The sequence below is a fragment of the Rhinolophus sinicus genome, chromosome 8, assembly GCF_057876585.1.
Source record: "Rhinolophus sinicus isolate RSI-liver-muscle chromosome 8, RSI-T2T, whole genome shotgun sequence".
Lineage (NCBI taxonomy): Eukaryota > Metazoa > Chordata > Mammalia > Chiroptera > Rhinolophidae > Rhinolophus > Rhinolophus sinicus.
Genome location: NC_142508.1, coordinates 61,225,162 through 61,245,206, shown reverse-complemented (window position 1 = coordinate 61,245,206; position 20,045 = coordinate 61,225,162). Strand labels below are relative to the sequence as shown.

At 43.7% G+C, this 20,045-nt stretch overlaps 1 protein-coding gene across 3 annotated transcripts in view; it reads left to right on the top strand.

The window, feature by feature from the left end:
• HYDIN (HYDIN axonemal central pair apparatus protein) overlaps window positions 1-20,045 on the top strand; it is a 289,372-nt gene that overhangs the window by 150,362 nt on the left and 118,965 nt on the right. For all 3 annotated transcript variants that reach the window (XR_016022033.1, XM_088800246.1, XM_019757602.3), the window contains exon 23: window positions 3,130-3,443. Coding sequence is in view for 2 of the 3 variants with exons in the window: in XM_088800246.1 (XP_088656372.1) it covers window positions 3,130-3,443 (314 nt within the window). In the remaining variant the exon portion in view is untranslated. The remainder of the gene's footprint in view (window positions 1-3,129; window positions 3,444-20,045) is intronic.

The window sequence follows — 20,045 nt, the reverse complement described above, 5'->3', positions numbered from 1 at the left end:
TAGGGATTCCCCTATAGTGTTGGGAAAGTACACATTGGAAGACAATGTGGCAGTAGCTATCAAAATTTTAAATGCCCATGACCTTGACCTAGTTATTGCACTTTTAGGAATATATCATACAAATATAAACACAATATACAAGATGACATATAAACAAGGACATTCACTACAACATTGATTTTAAGAGCAGAAGATTGCCAGCTAATATCCATCAAGAGGAGATTGGTTAAATAAATGATGGCAGAATTATGTGATGGAATAAAACGCAGCTATTAAAAAGAATGAGGTAGCTTCATATACACTGATGAGTGATCTCCCAGTAAAAAAAGAGAAGTACAAAACAATAGTGCAGAGTGTGCTATCATGTGTAAAAAACAAAAGAATATGTAAACAAATGTGATTTTATATCCGTACAGTATCTCCACAGAGCAGAGAAAATACTTGTAATCTTGGTTACCTCAGGAGAGAGGAATAGTTGGCTTGGGTAAGAGGTGGGGAGATGGGCGCAAAGGTGACTTTTCATTATCTTATTTGAAAATATAAATTAAATATTTTTTAAAATATGGCTACACCTTGTCTTGGGACAAAATGATAAAGACTACTGAGCAGTGAGACATACCTTAGTGAAATTACTGGGCTTACTGATAACCAAAGAATCCCATGGCATCTGAGCAGAAAAGAAGAGACCCCATCAGGGGAAGATTTTAGACTAACTTTGGACTTCTCCACAAAAATACTTGATGCCAGATGGCAGTGGGGCAATACTACAGAATTTTGAGAGAAAGAAAGTGGGACCCAATTTTATAAGCAGTCAAATTGTCCTTTAAATATAAATGTAACAGGTAGACACTCTCAGAATGCAAGGAAGGACTCAATGAATACAGCACTCACTGCAGCTTTGTAAAAAAAAAAAATGATTTGCCATTGAAATACAAATATTCAGGAGAAGAACCTAATAAGGCACTCAGAAATGGAAAAAAAAAAAAAAAAAAGGAAGAAAAACAACTGAGGAAAAGACTGGCAGGAGGAATGAGTTCGTTAACTCTATAACTGAGACTAAACAACTTTGGTGGTTAGAATGTTTTATGCCTCAGCTTTTTAAAATTAACACTACAACCAATAACAACCAGGAGTTGGGGGAAGTATAAGCATGCTGGTTTCATCCCCTTTTCCAAATGGGTGTCAATGAGATATTGTCTAAAGGTGGAAGTGCTTAATACTTAACCATCTTTCTTCTTGATCATAAAGGAATAATAGTAATAACTTGCATTTATGTACCATACATTATGTGCCAGGCACTCCTCTGAAGACACCACATGTATATTAACTCATTTCAGTCTCTTAAAAAGAGGTAGATACTATTTTTGCCCCTATTTTACAGATGGAGAAACCGAGAACTAGGAAGGCCAAGCCACTTTGCCCAAATTCATAGAGCTAGTAACTGGCAGATCAGGATTTGAACCCAAGCAGTCTGGCTCCAGAGTCCATGATTTTAGGATTAATATCTCTTGTATAAGAAAATTTTTTCAGATGTTTTTTGTTTTGTTTTGTTTTTTGTTTGAGAAAAAATTCAAACATGTTTTTAAATAAATTCTTCTAATTCTATTTTTGTAAAATTTTATTTAGCCATCCATCATGTCTGGACTATTGTTTACCAAATGTGAACTCTGAAAAATAATATATGGTGAAATTTTGGATGACTTTCTAATTTCTTCTTTGTGCTTTTATATATAATGTAAAATTTTGTGGCTATGTATCATTTCTATAAAACAACAAAGTCATTCCTCTGGGAAACAAAAAGTGTTTAAGTCAATCTTCAGGGATACTTAAACACAGGATTGTGATACCAACTGCTGCAGATGCCATGGTCTGCACGAGTGGGTCCTGAATTGTGCCCAGCCAGCTGTGCCAAGTGGCCAGCCAGGCTCTCAGATGGGATTAGCCAACAGAAGAGTCGTTATCCTCTCTCTGACTCTTGAATCAGGGGAATGGCACTGTCAATTGCAACCATCTAATCATGTCACTGATGTGCACAGTTAAATACCTGAACCGTAAAACTCAGTGGAGAGGGGGGTGCTTTGTAAACAGATTCCTTCCTGTATGCATGTCTCTTGACTGCCTTGGGGCACTTTCTGCCAAACCAGGAGGTGGCTTTCATGCCGATTAAATACGGGAATTGAGCAACTCCTGAAAAAGCCAACTCATAGACAGGCTTTCTATAAAAAGGAAGGTGTTACTATGGCCTTTGCAACAAGGGACACATGGGGATTTGAATCAAAGAGAGAAAAGAACAAATGAAATCTACCCAACAACCTGTACAGCTCTGGAGTGTCATTTTAAGTTGAATAGAAAACAGCAGAAAGTAGATAACACTGTGCTTAAGAGTTAGAATCGCAGACATTAGAAAAGAAATTAAATTACCTAATCCATCCCTTTCTGGGTCATCCTCTACAGAGCCCCACCCCCAGTGCTTTAGAAAGCCTTTTTAAAAATTTCTTAAGCCTTTTAAAAAATTTCTTAAGCAAAGAACTTTTCCCATTTGTCTAGGAAGAGCATTTTACAATTTAATTTATTTTTAGTTAAGAACATTTTATAATGGCTACTCATTGTAGATTTTCCATTTTACAACTCCTCCATCATTATAACCTCACAACTTTTGTCAAAATCTCTTCCTTCAAATCACTCCTCTCCAAATTCTTCTTGCTTTCATTTTCAACTAATAAAATATATGTGCACATGTGCCAGGGGTGCCAAAAAAATGTACACACATGACTTGTATTCATCTTTTGTTGTCAGTATATATTGAGTATTACAATTTTAATATAGTTTTTTCCTTTCTTAAAATGTCTACATTTTTTGGCACCCTCTGTATATATAAATATCTATAGCTATTGACAAATATGTATGAATAGCTATAGGTATGGATATCAATATAGATATACTAGTTGTTTAATTATGTGTAAGTGTGGATAAAGTGTGGATATATATGTATTTCATGCTAATCTCTGTGTATGTATCTGTATGTGTGTGTACATAAATACAGTTAAATAACTTTATTTGTCCTGTTTCATGTATCAGATTGGAAATGCATAGTACAAAGGTTGGTAATTCCCATTATCTTGTTTGCAGCCAATGAAACTGGGGATTGGTGAAGAAAAAAACCTGCTGGTCAAATTTGACCCTTCCCACCGAAATGATTTGAACAACTGGGTGGCAGAAGAAACTCTGGCAGTCAAGTATGTGGAGCATCCTCAGGTAGACATCCTGAACCTTCGTGGTGAGGTGCATTACCCCAACCTCAGCTTTGAGACCATGGAGCTGGATTTCGGCTGTATCCTGAACGATACTGAGGTGATCCGCTACGTCACCATCACCAACTGCAGCCCGTTGGTTGTGAAGTTCCGCTGGTTCTTCCTGGTAGACGACGAGGAAAATCAGATAAGGTACCGCTAGCATAACAATCCTTCAGAGGTCTTCTCTACTATTCATTTTCTTCTCCTCAGGCTTTGCATTGGTTCCTGTATTCTGTGCACTGGTCCTTTACGAATACTTCCGGTTTTGACAACTGATTATTGACATAAATAACAAAGAGCCTAAAATCATGGTCCCTCCTGGATTTCCAAGAAGGAATAGCAGATAAAACATCTTTGAAAGCCCCAGTCACCACCAAATTAACAAAACGATATGCATAAGCCTGCTTTAATTTTGGAGCATTAGAAATTGGTCACTAAAAATTAAAGTCTCTGTAGAATTTTCACTTTTTAATTTTATTAAAATATAGCTAACATACAGTATTATATTAGTTCAGGTGTACAGCATAGTTATGCAACACCATGGTAAGTCTAGTAACCATCTGGCACCATCCAACATTATTACAATAGCATTGACTATATTCCCGACCTGTACATTACATCCCCCCGACTATTTTATAACTACCAATTTGTACTTCTTAACCCCTTCACCTTTTTCACCCAGCCCTCCAAACCCCCTCCCATCCAGCAACCATCAATTTGTTCTCTGTTTCTTTAAGTCTATTTAGTTGTTTATTTATTTTGTTTTGTAGATTCCCCATATAAGTGAGATCATATGGTATTTGTCTTTCTCTGTTTGACTTATTTTACTTAGCATGATACCTTCCAGGTCCATCCATGTTGTCGCAAATGGTAAGATTTCATTCTCTTTATGGCCAAGTAATATTTCATTGTATATATGTATCACATCTTCTTTACCCAGCGGCTTATCGATGGGCACTTGGGTTGCTTCCATTTGGCTATTGTAAATAATGTGGCAGTGAGCATAGGGGTGCATATGTCTTTTCAAATTAATGTTTTTTTTTAATTCAGATAAATATCCAGAAGTGGAATTGATGGGTCATTAGGTACTTCTATTTTTAATTTTTTGAGGAACCTCCATATTGTTTTCCATAGTGGCTACACCAATTTGCAATCCTACTGTAGAGTTTTCTTACTAAGCATTTCAAACCTAAAGCATGAATTAATGCATAGCACAATACACTAAGTGTGTGCTGTACGGAGCGCTATGGTCTGCATATTTCAGTGGGTTTCATTCTGACCTGTGTATATACACATAGGTGTACATGTACACATATGTACATGTATACATATGTATATGTACATGTACACATACATATGTACACAATAGTGGGAGGTGATGAGTGCCAAAAAAGAAAAGCTGTCTTTACAATATTTGTGTTTAAAGCAAAAACATAGACACAGACAACAGTTTAGTGGTTAGCAGAAGGTAAGGGGGCAGGAGCATAATAGAAGAGGGAAAAGGCAGTCAAATATATGGTGATGGAAGGAGAACTGACTCTAGGTGGTAAACGCAATGCAACGTATAGATGATGTATTATAGAATTGTACACTTGAAACCTATATAATTTTGCAAATCAATATCACCCCAATAAATTTAGTTTTTTTTAAAAAAACACCGATATTTGTGTTCAGAGGTATCTCTCTGTTCAATTAAATTTAAGTTCAATTAGAAGCTAAACCCAAGCTTAATTTGGAAAACACTCCTTTAAAAAATAAAAACAGGCTGTTTTCGTCAGGCCTCGGGAACATTTCATCTGGGTCAAGCCTCTGGTGATCAGGACAAATGGGCTTCTGAGTATGTCCTTATTGGATGTTTTGACAGCTCAGTTTTCAGCACTGACTATTGATGGTCATTCTTAACTGAGGAAGCCTCGTGTTTCCTTGGCTTGTTGGCATTTCCTATGCACAATCCTCATCCATATGGCAGCCACCCTTCCCTTGCCAGCACTTGTACCACGGTAGTGGTGGCTTGCTCTGGATGTTTTCCGTAGACATCTGAGGGTGACCCAGCATAGCACTGAAGCCAGGCCTGGGCCTGAGGGATGGAACCTGATCATTAGGTGTCAAGGACTGTTCAGATTTGGAGTGAAATTCTGCAGAAGATGAACATTTAAAATCATTACGGAAAAACCGGCCAACCTGACCTAATGAGCTTCGAATACCAGACTCTGTGAAGTTATTCTGATGTAACACAGCTAAGTGAGTTCATTTATCTGGGAGCAAAGGACGTGCTTATTTATGTTTTGTTTTTGAGAGGCCATTTCCATAATTAAAATAATGACATTTTGATAATGTGCTTGGCCAGCACTGAAGATGATATGCTTAATTTTTCATTGGTTTAAGCATTCATTTAACCTTTTTTTTTTTTACTTTCTTCAGTATCTTCCTATGGCTTGATATTAAGCCTCTGCTTATAATTAATTTTATTCATTCATTCTTCATTCATAGAGTCAGCCAGAAAACATTTGATTAGTGATTCTTTTATTTATTTATTTTTTATTGGGGAAGGGGTACAGGACTTTATTGGGGAACAGTGTGTACTTCCAGGACTTTTTTTTTTTTTTTTCCAAGTCAAGTTGTTGTCCTTTCAATCTTAGTTGTGGAGGGCGCCATTCAGCTTCAAGTTGTTGTCCTTTCAGTCTTAGTCGTGGAGGGTGCAGCTCAGTTCCAGGTCCAGTTGCCATTGCTAGTTGCAGGGGGCGCAGCCCACCATCCCTTGTGGGAGTCGAACCGGCAACCTTGTGGTTGAGAGGACACGCTCCAACCAACTGAGCCATCCGGGAGCTCAGTGCCAGCTCAGCTCAAGGTGCCGTGTTCAATTTTAGTTGCAGAGGGCGGAGCCCACTATCCCTTGTGGGACTCGAGGAATTGAACTGGTAAACTTGTGGTTGAGAGCCCACTGGCCCATGTGGGAATCGAACCAGCAGCCTTCGGAGTTAGGAGCATGGAGCTCTAACCGTCTGAGCCACCGGGCTGGCCCCTGATTAGTGATTCTTGTGCACCAGATAATGTGTGAGGCTTCCGGGATATAAAAGTAAATAAGACATGATTGCTGGCCTGAGGCTGTTGGGGAACCATATGTGTAAACAATGGTGGACGTGTGATAATGCCACGCTCTGAGGAGGGACAGAGTGTGGACAACTGCTCAGAGGAGCCGGAGACGGCTGCACTGAGAAGCACAGTTAAATGTTCCAGATGGAGAAGCAGGGAAACATTCTAAATAACAAGTACAGTATGTTTATATTAGGTAGGCTTCATGGATTCAATTCTATTGCAAGTGACAGGAAACGTGACCCTAAGCGAAAAGAAAAAGAAAAGGACATTCATGGGTTCCCACAACGTGAAAGTACAGGTTCATTTTGGCTTCTGGCCTGGTTTAAAGCAAGGGCTCAAACAGTGTCCCAGGCACCAGGATCTCTGCTCTCTGCTCCCTTCCCTGTGTTAGCCATGTTTTCAGATCAGCTCGTCTCCCATGGTCCCCAAATGGCTGCCTTCACTCCTGGGGCCACGTCCTTGCAGATTCCCATCCTCTGGAAAGGAACATGAGCCTTTGTCCCAGAGCTTCCGTGAGATTCATTCTGATCAGACCAGCTTAATCACATTTCCTGTCCCCTCCAGCAAACTGTCAAGGGAGGGGGAAGCACTGATCAGCATTGGCCCCACACCAAGGGCTGCAACGGTAACCTCAGAACCCCTGGGCTGAAGAGGGTGGGAATGGGGCAGATCCAGGCAAATGACAGCCACCTACCAGTGTAGACAGAGGGTAGTATGTCAGTGTGGCTACAACGCAGACTTCATGGCAAGGGAGACGCGTCTGGGAGGAGATTGGCAGTAATGTGTGAGAGGCCCTGTATCCCAGGATAAGGAGTTTACACTCCTTCTTGGAGACAGTGGTGCGATTTATAGACAAGAGTCAGGTTTTCTCAGAACGATAACTCTTAGCAGCGTTCAGCACAGTTGTCCACTCACTCCTTTCTGGCTTTTCCTCTCATCCCCTCAACTGACTGCTCCTTCGTCTCAGCTCTTGGCCAGCAGCAACTGCGCTGGACTGGTAGTACACAGGGCTCTCTCTGGCCCTCTGCTCCTCCTGACAATTGCACTCCCCCCACAGCTTTCCTTAGCCCCTGTTGCTGAGGCTGCCAAATGCGCATCTCCACCTAGACCCCTCTACTGAGTTCCAAGCACAGCACCTTGATGTCTTGTGGATGTCTCCTAGGGGACTCACATCCAATATGCCCCACACTAAACTCAGGCCCCCCCCCCCCATTTCCTCCTTGCATCTCCTCTAGGGCCCCCTGTCCCCGTAAATGACATCACTGTCCTGGAAGCCATCCAGATGCCTTCCTCTCCCCAACCCCACCCACTTCATCAAATCCGTCACCAAGTTCTACCTATTCCACCTTCTATAAACCTCATATTCTCATTTCCACAGTCGTTACCCTCATTCAGTCACCATTGCCTCTTGCCTGGACCATGTGACAGCCCTGAATTGGGCTCTCTGCTTCCACTCAATAGGAACGTGATGAGCATGGCGCAGCCCTTTTTTTCAGCCTTTGATGACACCCGTGCTTCTTAGGATAAAGCACAAAATACTAAGTTCTGCAAGGCTCAGCACAAGCCAGTCCCCACATTTCTCTCCAGTTCCTTCTCGTTTCACTCTGCCCTCACCACAGTGACTTCTTTGTTTACCTTCCACTCTGGCCTCTTTCCTCTCCGGTGCTGTTGGTATCTGACTGCTCTCTCTCTGCTGGAAGCTGTTCCCCACTCCTCATCTAGCTAGCCCCTGCTCCCTGATCAAGTCGCAGCTTAAACGTCCTTCCCCAGGGAAGTCATCTCTGGGACCCTGGCCTAGATCAGAGCCCGTCATAGGCACTGGTAGCCCATCTCCTTGGTGACTCATCACATTTGTAATAATGGCTCAATGTCCAACTTCACAGCTGGCTCTTAGTACCCATGAGGCCAGGGAGCACATCTGTCCTGCTGCCTCTGGATCCCAGAGCCCAGCACAATTGTTAGCACAGAGTCGGTCCTCAGAGGGTGTTTTTTAATTAATCAGCTGCTTCCCCTGCTCCCACCACTATTTGTACTGACAGAAGAATCATTTCATAACTGGTTTAAGATTCTTTTCTGTCAGCTTCCTGGTACCTGCCAAATGGAAAGGTTCAAGGCATAAATGTCACCTTGAATAGCAAAAAAAAAAGAAAGCCACTTACCTTCTAGATGGGCTCTCTCCGTGCCGGCCTTCAGAAAAACATAAAGCACTCATTGGCTAAAGGTCACTTTTATCAGCTATATCAACATTAACCTTTTCTCCAATTAGAATTCTCCTAAGCCTTACAGTTAGTAAAAGAAACAGAAAGGTAGAAGAGGCTTTTCTTCTTCTTTTATTAGGCAGGGTATGAGGCTACCTAGACACTCAACATTTCCTTCCTGTCACAACATCCATACATCTGCTGTGTGTGTGTGTGTGTGTGTGTGTGTGTGTGTGTGCATGCGTGTGTGGGCATGGGTGTGTATACGTGTGTGATTTTGTAGGCAATTCTGACTCAAACATTTAAAGCATCTCTCTTGTTTGAGTGTATTTTCTCCCAATTTGGCCCTCATATCACATATAAGAACAAAAAAAGAAGTAAAATGGCCAAGCAAGCGTGCTAAATAAGCACTCCATAAGAGGAAACACCAGTTATTGGTTTAGAAACATGCTCGTTCATGTGTATGACAGGGTGACTGTGGTGGATGAGAGTCTGCGCCACTCACATGTACGCAGGTAACGAGGAAGCCGGGATGAAATATCAGGGCTGCGTGTGCGTGCAGCATAGCAGCACGTCGGAATGTGCCCTTTATCGGGTCTGTCTCTTTGGCCTGACTGCTCAGCTTGATGAGGACATGATGCTTCATGGCATCTGTGTGAAAAAGGAACACGAGGAAGCCCACACTTGAACCAGCCTTTACTTCTAAGAGGCCAGGGAGAGCCGAGGGACGCAGGCTCAGCTGGCATCCCTGCCCGGGCTTAGAGCCACAAAGCTGAGGCTCGGCTCGGAGTTAGAGCCTGTGAGCCAACAGGTCTCCAAGGACAGCTTTGCCTTTTCATTTCCAAGTCAGATTATAAGTAAATGGAATGCGAGGACCCAAGGGAGCCCAGCCCTGCGGCAAAGGAACATGTGTTGTTCTCACATTGATTTTTCTGTGATGAGCGTCAGTCATTCACTATTGTGATTGGAAGACGGGGGTGGAAGGGAGGTGGAGGAAACCTCGTTTTCTGGATGCTTCCCGTCTTTTCATCATCTCTCAATTTCTGTTGCCTTGAAAGCAGGACTTTTCTAAGACATGAGAATATTAGTGGTATTTGAGGTCCTGGGCTGTGGTTGGACATTGCTGGTTAGAATCTGGGCTCTGCCCCTCTGGCCATGTGTCCTTCTGGCCTATCCCTGTGCCTGGGTTTACTTAACTGTAAAACGGAGGTAATGTAGGAAACTAGAAGAATTGGTGTAAGGATGAAATGAGGCACGTCTGTAAAGTGCCTGTGTCTCTGAGATACGAAAGAAAATCTGACATTGGTGCCTTTCAGATTCCCTTCGGGCACCTTCTTCTCCTTCATTCCTTCGTGCCGAGTGCTGCTAAGTGACATGGTCCCCAGGATCCTAAAGGGTGAGAGCTGTAGGGCCCGTAGACACCTGGATGATGGACCCAGACCCTTTTCCTTCTGACCAGTGGTAGAAAATCCTTTTTCTATACCAGGCCACATTCGGCAAAGCTGAAGCCAGGCCTTGGCAAGTGATGGCCTGTGTGTGGCTCAGGAGGGCCAGGCCTGGAGTGACCCCTGTCCTCCCTACCTCTCCTCCCTGCAGACAGCTAAGCCCAGACCTATGATCAGGGGCAGGCCCTTGCTTTGCCCAAGGGTCCAATCAAGAAAACATAAATATTTAGGGGGACACATGGTTCTTTATTTTTCTTTCAAAACAGAAATCGTTTTATTGAATTGCATGGGGCAGGCCCTGGGTGTCCTTGCACAAGGCTGTCCTAGGCTGTTCAGTGTGCAGGTTATGAGCCTGGCCTCGGAGGCAGGCCCGTGCTCAGCTGCCTGCCCCATGTGACCTTGGCAGGTGGCTAAGCAGCCCTGAGCTTCGCCTTTCTCATCTGAAATGAGGAGGAGGATAATGGTACCTCCTACATACAGATGTGGTGAGGATTGAATTAGCCCCTACCTGCAGAGCTCTCAGAACTGTGCCTGTCACATAATGCATGCTCAGTAAATGCCAGCTGTTATGGCTGTTCCTTTATTGGGGAAATTGAGTACATTGGCACCTCTCTAATGTTAATACTGGGCCATGCTCGAGAAGCAGCATCCCAGAGGTGGCTCTGAGACATTTTCTCCTGAAATCAGTCTGAAGCCATTTCAGGACATCAGGAGGCCTCACTGGGTCTGAGGGGCGCAGGTGCCTCTCTCTGGCCTAAGCTTTGGTCCCTTCCATAAATATCCCTCTCTCTTCCCCACAGACCCCATACCTCCCAGAACCCTTTAAGCCTCTGCACTTGTGTTTTTTCTTTTCTGCCTTCCAGAGAAGTTTCAATCAGAGACAAAAGCAAATATGGAGCCCTGGGGCTAGAAGGAAAGCAGCTCTCATAAGGGAGCAAAAGGAATCAAAAGAGGTGGCCATAGTTGACCTCGGGCAAAACACCAACCTAAGATCTCATGCCCCTCCCACCCCCTCTCTCCCCTGACTATTCCCCACTTATGTGTGAACCAGAATGCCAATTTCACAGCCCAAAGAATGAATCCAGTGTGAATATGGCCCAAGCCCCTCCCCCATATTAATTTCCTATTGCTGCTGTAATAAATCACCATAAACTGGGTGGCTGAAAACAATAGAAATTTATCCTCTTCCTGTTCTGGAGGCTTAAAAGTCTGAATCACCTTCACTGGGCCAAAACGAAGGTGTCAACAGGGCCACACCCACCTCTATTCCCTCCAGAGGCTCTAGGGAAAGGCCTTTCCTTGCCTTTCTCGACTTCGAGAGCTATATTCCCTACATTCTTTGGCTTATGGCCCCTTCCTCCATCCTCAAAGTCCGCAGCACAGCATCTCCGATCTCTCTTTCTCTTTACAGAGGTTGTCACATCCCCTTCTCTATTCTGCGGAGTAGTGTCACCCTCTGTTTCCCTCTTATAAGGACATTTGTGATTATATCATTGTGCTCACACAATCATCCAGGACAGTGTCCCCCATCTCAAGATCCTTAACCTGTTCAAATCGGTAAAGAACCTCTTGCTACAGAAGGTAACATTCACAGGTACCAGGGATTCAGACGTGGACATCTTGAGAATGTCCATCATTCAACCTACCAGACCCGCCTCCCCTCCATCCCCATCTACAGCAAGTTCTCACTCTCTCCCAATTCAGATTGGCTTTTAAAATGATCCACTATTAATGTCTATACAACGACATAAGGCATTTTTCAGTTGTAAGTGATAGCAAACCTGACTCAAACTAACTTTACAAAATAGAATTTGTTGTTTCGCTGAGAATGTCTAAGTAGAGGCCTCAGGCACAGCTTGATCCAGGGTTCAGGCAGTGTCACCTGCACCTCCCATCTCCCCCACCATTCTTTGGCTCCGCCCTCTGCTGTGTTGGCCCCATTCTCAGTCGGGTTCTGCACACTTGGTTGCAAGATGACTGAGAAGCTCCAGCAGCTCCAGCTCTTCATAGGCCAGGCTCAAGCACACAGAATGAGACAGAGGCTCTTTCTCTGAAGTCAGCACTGGCACATGTTTTGCTACATCTCATTAGCTCTGGTTGATTCCTGAGTCCATCCCTGAACTATGGCCTGGGCCAGGCTGGAAGTTAGAGATAGGCTAGTTCCCAGAGGGAAATGGAAGGCACTGGAGCAGAGAAAGGGAAGATGGATGCTGGGCAGCAAAGAGCAAAGGTGCCCACCACAATGACTGATAAGGCCCATTGCGTTTCCCTTGTTAGTCCCAAGCCAAAGAGGTGGACATCTAACCATGAACTTAGGTGCCAGCTGCCTGGAGGAGCATTTGAGGGACAAAACCCCTTACCAGTGCCCCAGAGACATGATAAGCTGGTAGACCCCTCAGACACTATTGAAAAAGCAACTCATGATGAGACCTCTCTGCCCATTCCCAGCACTGCCGCCCCATGGCTGGTGAGCCCAGAGCACCAGTTTCATAGGGACCTTCACATTCCTGGTTCTGCAGCTTTTGATCTTTCATGTGAAAGATAATGCCCATATGGTTGAAGATATCCGGTAAGACCACCCACACAGTGTGAATAAATTCACATCTTTACTAGGGGAAAAACCTCTTTTAGTAGCTTTCTGAAACAAAATATGTCTCAAGTAGGAAATGTTTCCTGTAGACAGCTGTGTAACGCCAAGTCTTCAATAAAGAGATAATTTAGGAGCATGAGAGGAAGACTCTGTCATTGTGACCAATAGCAATAACTATAATTGTGTGCCTACCATGGGTCAGGCTCAATTCGTACCCATTTATGTGTCTTAGCTCATGTCACACAACAACCCTGGAAAGTAAATATTAACATCTACCCTTGAAACTGAGGCCCCAGGTGCCTGACAATGGATCAGAACCCCGGGCCTACACTGACTGTACAGCCTTGGCCTTAGCCAGTCTTCTACTGACATATCAAAGCACACTTTTCTGTTATTATATTTTATTTTTAGATATCTTTATTTCATTTATATGAACCTTTTATGAATACTCTATCCAAATGTTGTACTAGATGCTGTGGAACTGCAAAGATAAATGAGACCAAGCCTTGTCCATGCGAATGGGTAAACCAGCAGTGGTGATGATGGTGGTGGTTTCAGTATTTGTCCAATTTGTTCTTGTGTGTTCTCATCCGCACTCACCGTCAAAGGCCCTGCATGTATGTGCAAAACATGTGCGTGCTGAGAAGTGGAGAGACAGCTGTGGGGCGCTGCCACCTCGCTGCACTTCAAAAGCGAGGGCTCTTCCTTCTTGTACTCCACAGTGGGTATCCACCATGCTAACCAGAGGACCACTGTAGAACCTCTCTTTAAAACCTTTTGTTTTGAATTTTTAAATGTTCAAAGAAAACCATGTTGACCTCTTTAAGAATCAAGTTGGCCTGAGCAAGAAGTAACTGCAGAGGCTGACAGCGAATACGTTAGAGTATCTGTAGGGCTTGCTTCATGAGAAGGAGTGGGAAGGAGAACTTGACAAGTAACATCCTGAAAACAAGCTAAATGTATAAGATTCTGGTCCATCAAGGACCATGCACCTCACATCTACCAGGTGGGAGGTACGAGGTGTGATCAAACACTACGGTGAATGTTTAAATAAAAATTTATTACAGTAAAAGACACATTGCCATTAATCCCCCTCAAAATACTCCCCCTCACTTTGACACACTTATCCCATCGTTCTTGCCACTTTCTGAAGCAGCCCTGGAAGTCCTCTTTCCTGTTATGTTATGGAAACATAACAGAGTTGAAATTGTAAAACAAAGGAGAAGGGATGGCCTATTCAGTAAATGATCCAGGGATAGTTAGTCGTCTATAGAGGGGAAAAAAGCAAAAGTAGATCCCCAAACGCAAGCTCCACCAAAACTTAATTTCATATGGGTTAAAGATATAAATGTGAAAGTCAGTTTTTTTAATTTGAAGAAAATATAGGACAATGCTTGATGATTTGTGAAGAAGAATTTCTTAAACCAGATACAAAAAGCACAAAATCTTAAGGAAATTATTCATAATTTCTACATTAAATTTGAGAACTTTTATTCGTCAACAGACACCATAAAAAATTAAAAGACAAGTCACAAACTGAAGAAGGTTTTGGCATACATATTACCTTCAAATTATGTCCTAATATATAAAGTATGCCTTTGAAGAAAACACTTTTAATTTGATTTTAAAATGGGAGAAAATGGTAGTCCTTTCATAGAAGAGGAAATATGAATGTCCAATAAAGATATAGAAAGATACTTAACCTCATTAATAATCTTGAAAATGGAAATTAAAACAAGACCTGGCGAGCACTGCATACCCACAAGATGGAGTAAAATTAAATACGACTTTACCAAGTGTAGCTGAGGCTGTGGGAAAATAGAAGCCCAAACATTGTCAATGAGAGTGTCAACTGATACAGTCACTTTGGAAAGCAATTTGTCCTTCGTTGGTAAAGATGAGCATGAACATTCCCAAGGCCAGGCCCAACCTTCTAGCCTGTCTGCTTTTGTGTCATCTTTCCTTGGTTCACCTTCTCTCCTCAGTACCCAGCTGGTCAGTACATCCCACCAGTTTTTCCTCAGAAGTGTGTCCCAGACCGATCCTTCCTTCAGCTCTCCCAGCTGTCTCCTTACCCAGCATGCCTCCCTCCACTCTGCTGGGTGGCTTTCTTCTTCCCCCTGGTTTCTCCTCGCCCACACCAGAGATTACGTTTCTTCAGGCTACACTTCTGTCATCTCATTTCCTTCCCTCTGACATCTCTTGCTTTTCAAGGCCAAACTTTCTGTCTGTGCTCCTCTGTCAGTAACCTCTCACTCTTTATATCTCCAAGCTCTCTATGCCTTTGCCCCCCGTGCAAGTGCTCCACTTGTTAGAAAGCCCTTCTCTTAGTCCTCTTGCTGCATTAAGCACCAACCCTGAATGAGGCAACGTAAGAAAGCAGTACACTGGTCTCCCCCCTTGACTCCCCAACCCTGCTGGCTTTGGGGCCCCTCACTTCACTGCAACTTCTGGAAGACCAGAAATGATTTAATTACTCTGTGTATTCCTTGACGTCCACTGTCTTTTTATTGTAAAATTACATCATATATGCAAAAGTGTATTTAACATATATAGTTTAAGAATAATAATGAAATGAACATCCATGTGGCATCAGCCCCATTATAAATGTGACATTATTGGTAAACTCAAAGCACCTTGTGAAAGAGAACAGTGTGAGGTCGACCTCAGCAGGCCTGCTTATACTCCATGCTGATGCTCCTAGAAGCCTCCCAGGTCCTCCATCACCCAGGCCTTCCCTTGTCCATCCATCTAGAATTTCCTGCTGTGATGAGTCAGCTAAGTTATCTGGTCAGGGGATCAGATTAGCCTCTGGGCCTAATAGGAGGACTGTAAGCCATCTTTCAAATCCAAGCTTCCAGAAACAAGTTCCTGCCTTTGTAGTTGGCCTGCACGTCACTCAGGCCAAGCAGAGGGAGACCTTTCACTCTCTTCATATTTCACTTGAAAGTGATCACCTTATTAGGGTCCATACAGTCTGCTTCTATTTGCAGTTCAGTGTAGTCCAATCTCCTGAGAAACCATACCCCTTACTCCATAGAGAAATGAATTGGGCTGTTTTTCATTTCAGTTTTGAGCGTTACAAAACTTTTTGTATGGCTTTTATATTATTATAGAAGAACTCTAGTTTCCTTATTGTAGATTCATTCTTTTTAAGGCATCTTCCTAATGTCTCCAATATTGGTGGAGGGCATCAGCCTTTTAGGTATTCAGCGTGAGCTAAGCTGGCTTTTAAAGAAATCAGTGGAAAGTATCAATTTATATATCTGAACCTGAGTTAGGGGTATGTCTGCTTGGTTCATTTACCGATCTGATTTTTTAAAAGAGTCCATTTGATTTATGTATGTGTTCATATTAATTAAAATCCCCCAAAGCTAGCTATAGCTACTGAAGACCAGACATGAAAAGAAATTGACTTTAAAAACCATCCTGTTTTGAAAATCTTTCCAAAGAGCTTCGAAGCTGATTATAAGGGAGATTTCACAGCATAGCAGTTTGGGAGCCTTTCTAAGAGCATGCAGCAGTGGGGACACCTTCTGGAGCTTTCATAGAAGTGGCCATTCCTCACAGAAATGCCCCTGGAGAGCTTCAAGGTAGATTCAGGGCACATTGCTCCACTACTCACCTCACAGAAAAATCTTTGTGGGAAGTCACTCAAAGGCTGGGTCAAGTGTATCTTGTTTTTCCTTATCTAGATATAGTCGGAATAGGTCCCTCTTCCTCCAAAGAAAGTTCTAGAAAGTACAGTGTATCTCCTTTATGTCATGGATTCATATTACTTTTAAAACGAAGAACCCTATTTTGTGAGGCACTGCCATGAGCATGGCATGGCCTGAAGTAACCAAGGAGGAGCCCTCACCTGTTGATCAGGTAGACTGTCCAGTAAAGTTGTTAAGAGTGTGAGCTTTGGAGCCAGGCTCACTTTAGCTCAGCCACTTGCTCTCAGCCAGTTTTGTCATCTGAAGACTGAGGACCATCATAGTACCTTACCTCATCGAGCTGTCGTGAAGATTGAATTCGGCAGTTCTTATCAAGTACTTAGTATAATACCTGGTAGAGAATAAATGATAAGTTTTGGCTGCAGTTACTTAATTAGGGCCTGTCTTAACCTGTTCAGTGACTCGGGTGGCTTATAAACAACACTTCTTACTGTTCTGGAGGCTGGGAAGTCCAAGATCATGGTGCAGACAGTTCAGTGTCTTGAGGGCCCACTTCCTGGTTCATAGATGGCATCTTTTTACTGTGGGTTACATGGCAAAAGGGACCAGCTAGCTTTCTGGGGTATCTGTCATAAGGGCACTGATCCCAGTCTCAGCCCTCATGACCTAATGACCTTATGGCTTAGGATCTCAGCATAGGACGTTTGGGGGGACAAACATTCAGATCTAGTGGGGCTCTCATTTTATCACCATTCTGTGTGAGCTTCTTGCCACCATCTTCGAAGTCAGTGAGTCTCAGCCTTGAATGAACATTAGAATCATACTGGGAGCTTTTTAATATCAAGTAAATCATAACCCTTCAGTTGGGAGGCAGGCCTGAGATGTTCTCGAAGTTCCGCAGATGATTCCGATGGACAGTTGCAATGAGAATCACTGTTCTAGAAGCTCCCACTGCAACTGCTTTTGAGAACCTTTAAAACTATGTGTAAAGAAAGGTCTGAGTAACTTGAGTTTCGATCGCTCAATTATGTGCCACCAACGTCCACCTTAGCACAGTGGCCAGTAGGAAGTGTTCCGGGGTATAATAAAGTCAGAGGCTGCGGCAGGCTGCTCTCCGTAAAGGGTACATCTCTGTAGCTCACTTCCCCTTCTCGTGTGGCAGAGCTAGAACGCGCTGGTAGGGAAGGCACTGAGCCAGCCCCATCTGTTTCCATCTGTCATTTGCTTCCCATTGTGGGAGGAGCAGCAAGTGTAAGACCACAAAGCCAGGCAGTAAATATGGAAATACGGCTGGGACTTTGTGTTTATGCCCAGAGAGGCTCAGGAATTTGCCCACTTTTAACATGATTTAAAGTGATAATTATAATCTGCTCCCTTTAGCAGCAGGAATCAGGGGCCTATCTAATCGGGAGCAGGACTGTGACGTGTAGTCAAAAGAAGGAAAGAGGGAGAGAGGGAGAGAGGGAGGGGCTTAAGAAAAAGAGAGAAGCAGAAGTTAAATAGCTAAGAGGACGAATGAGAATGTAAAAAGACACCTGATAAGATCTAGCAAGTAAAGATGAGAGGTTTGCTTAACATGGCTCGCAGATTATACATTAAAAGCAGTGGAAATATGAAGTATAGCTGTAGAAGAAAATATCTCAGCAATAAAATCAGTTATGCTGAATGGCACACATTCATACCCTTGAATTGTTGAAAACTCAAACTGGACCTCTGAACCATGCTAAGAGCATTGATAAGACAACAGTGGCTGCTATGGGTCATTTTCTCATCAAAATGGCAGGGGTGGGAGGGATGCTTAACCATGAAGGGTCCCTCAAGCTTCACTAAGGAGTCTGCTTTATCCTCAGGAAAACGGAGAGTCTTCTAAAAGGTTTAAACTGGGGAAGTGAAACGATCAGGAAGTTCACCTGGGCTGCGGAAGGTAGGATGGGTCGGAAGGACAACCTGAGAAGGACCACACTCTGAACCATATTGTGAACAGTGATGGAAAATATCACCCAATGGGATGTTTTCTGTTTTATATCATTTGTACAAAAGTAGAAATCAGGAAGCCCACATAGAAAACAGTGTTAGACATCCAGACAAAAGAGAATGGCAACTTTGGCTAGAAGGTGAAAATGGAGATGCAGTGGGAAGTTCCAGTGCATAGTAGGAGATGAAATGGCAGGACCGTGGTCCTGGGCTGAGCATCCCATCCTGAGAGACCACAGCCCAAGTCTCTTCCCACTCCCACCTCCCCAGCCTGTCTGTGAGCAAGACTGAGTAGCTGGCTGAACAGAAGGGAGGGAAAAAAGAAAACAGTGGAGAAAACAGTGGGGGCCACCACAATCAGAACCCTTAGTCACCTATATTCCCCCTACATTTGCCGTTTGTGCTTTGAAACCCCCTCTGCCCAACGCCAGGAGGAGGAGGTATGAAAATAAAGCGGCTATCCCCGTGGCTGCTGTGCGCACTGCTGGCCATCTGACTCTCATCGTCATCATCACCATCCTCCTGCTTCTCATCCTTTGTTTCCACTGGGCACGGACACACAGCCTTCTTCTACAGCAAACTTCTCGCTTGTCCCAGAAGCTGGGTCCTCTCAATCCTTTCTTCTTTACATATACTTTTCCCCCAGACTATACATCCTTTCTACTCTTCACCTAAAAAGCACCACTCTTCCTTCCAGATGCAATTAGACGATCTCCTCCTGCAGGAAGACTTCCTCACACATCCAGGGGAAGTTGGTCTCTCCATCTTCTGAAGTCCAATAGACTCTTCCCTCATCTAAATTCCAACAGGCTCTTCTCTCATCTGAATTCCAACACTGATGCTCATTCACCACCCCCAGCACAAGAATAGTTCATGTGCATTGGACATTTACTATGACTCAGGCACCCTGCTGAGTTCATTACATGAGCTAAACCTCACAACAGTCGGATGGGGCGGGTTCTGTCACTAATAGCAGGTCACATGGTGTGTAAGTGGGGAAGTCAGAATTCAAACCCAGGCCCTCTGACCCCACAGCCGTGTTCTGAACACTGTGCTCTCTGTACATCTTCCTGCTGGAGCACTTGGACCCTGCATTATACCCATTCCTATGTCTCTGACTCTGATCCCCGGGCTGCTGAGTCCCTTGAAGCAAGAATTGGCTTTCTCTTATTTGGAATCATCCAATGCTACAGTGGATTTTTTAGAAACAGAGCCTGAGATGGGATTCTTGAGCAGGTGATTTATTGAAGAAGGGCTCTCAGGAGAAACTGTAAGAGAGCAAGAGAAACAACATAGGGTGGAGGGGAAAACGAGAGGAAATGTGATTTCAGAAGCAGTCTCGCCCTTGCCTAAGCCCATGCGGAGCCCTGGCGTGTGAATTGCGTCAGAATTTGTCCCACTTAGAGATGAGGCTGGGCTCTTCTGGCCCTCACCCTCATCAAACAATCCTTGCCTACAGTTCATACCCTAATAGGTCTGAGGACGTAACCGCCCAGGCAGCTCTACCCAGCCAGGGCAGTACTCCAGAGAAAGGTGCAGCCAACACCCACAGCACCCAGGGGATGGGTGCACCGTTCTAGCAAAGGTGATCTAGACAGTGCATCAGCAGTATCTGCTACAGTGGTAACTGCAAAAAAAATATTAAACATCATATAAGCCAAACAAAGCACACCTGTAGGACCTTTTTTTCAGCCCATGGCTCTTTTCACCCTGTGTACGTAGTAGACACACCCAGAATCAAGGTCCAATAAATCAATGAATTAGAAGTCATTATGTCTGCTACAAGGCTG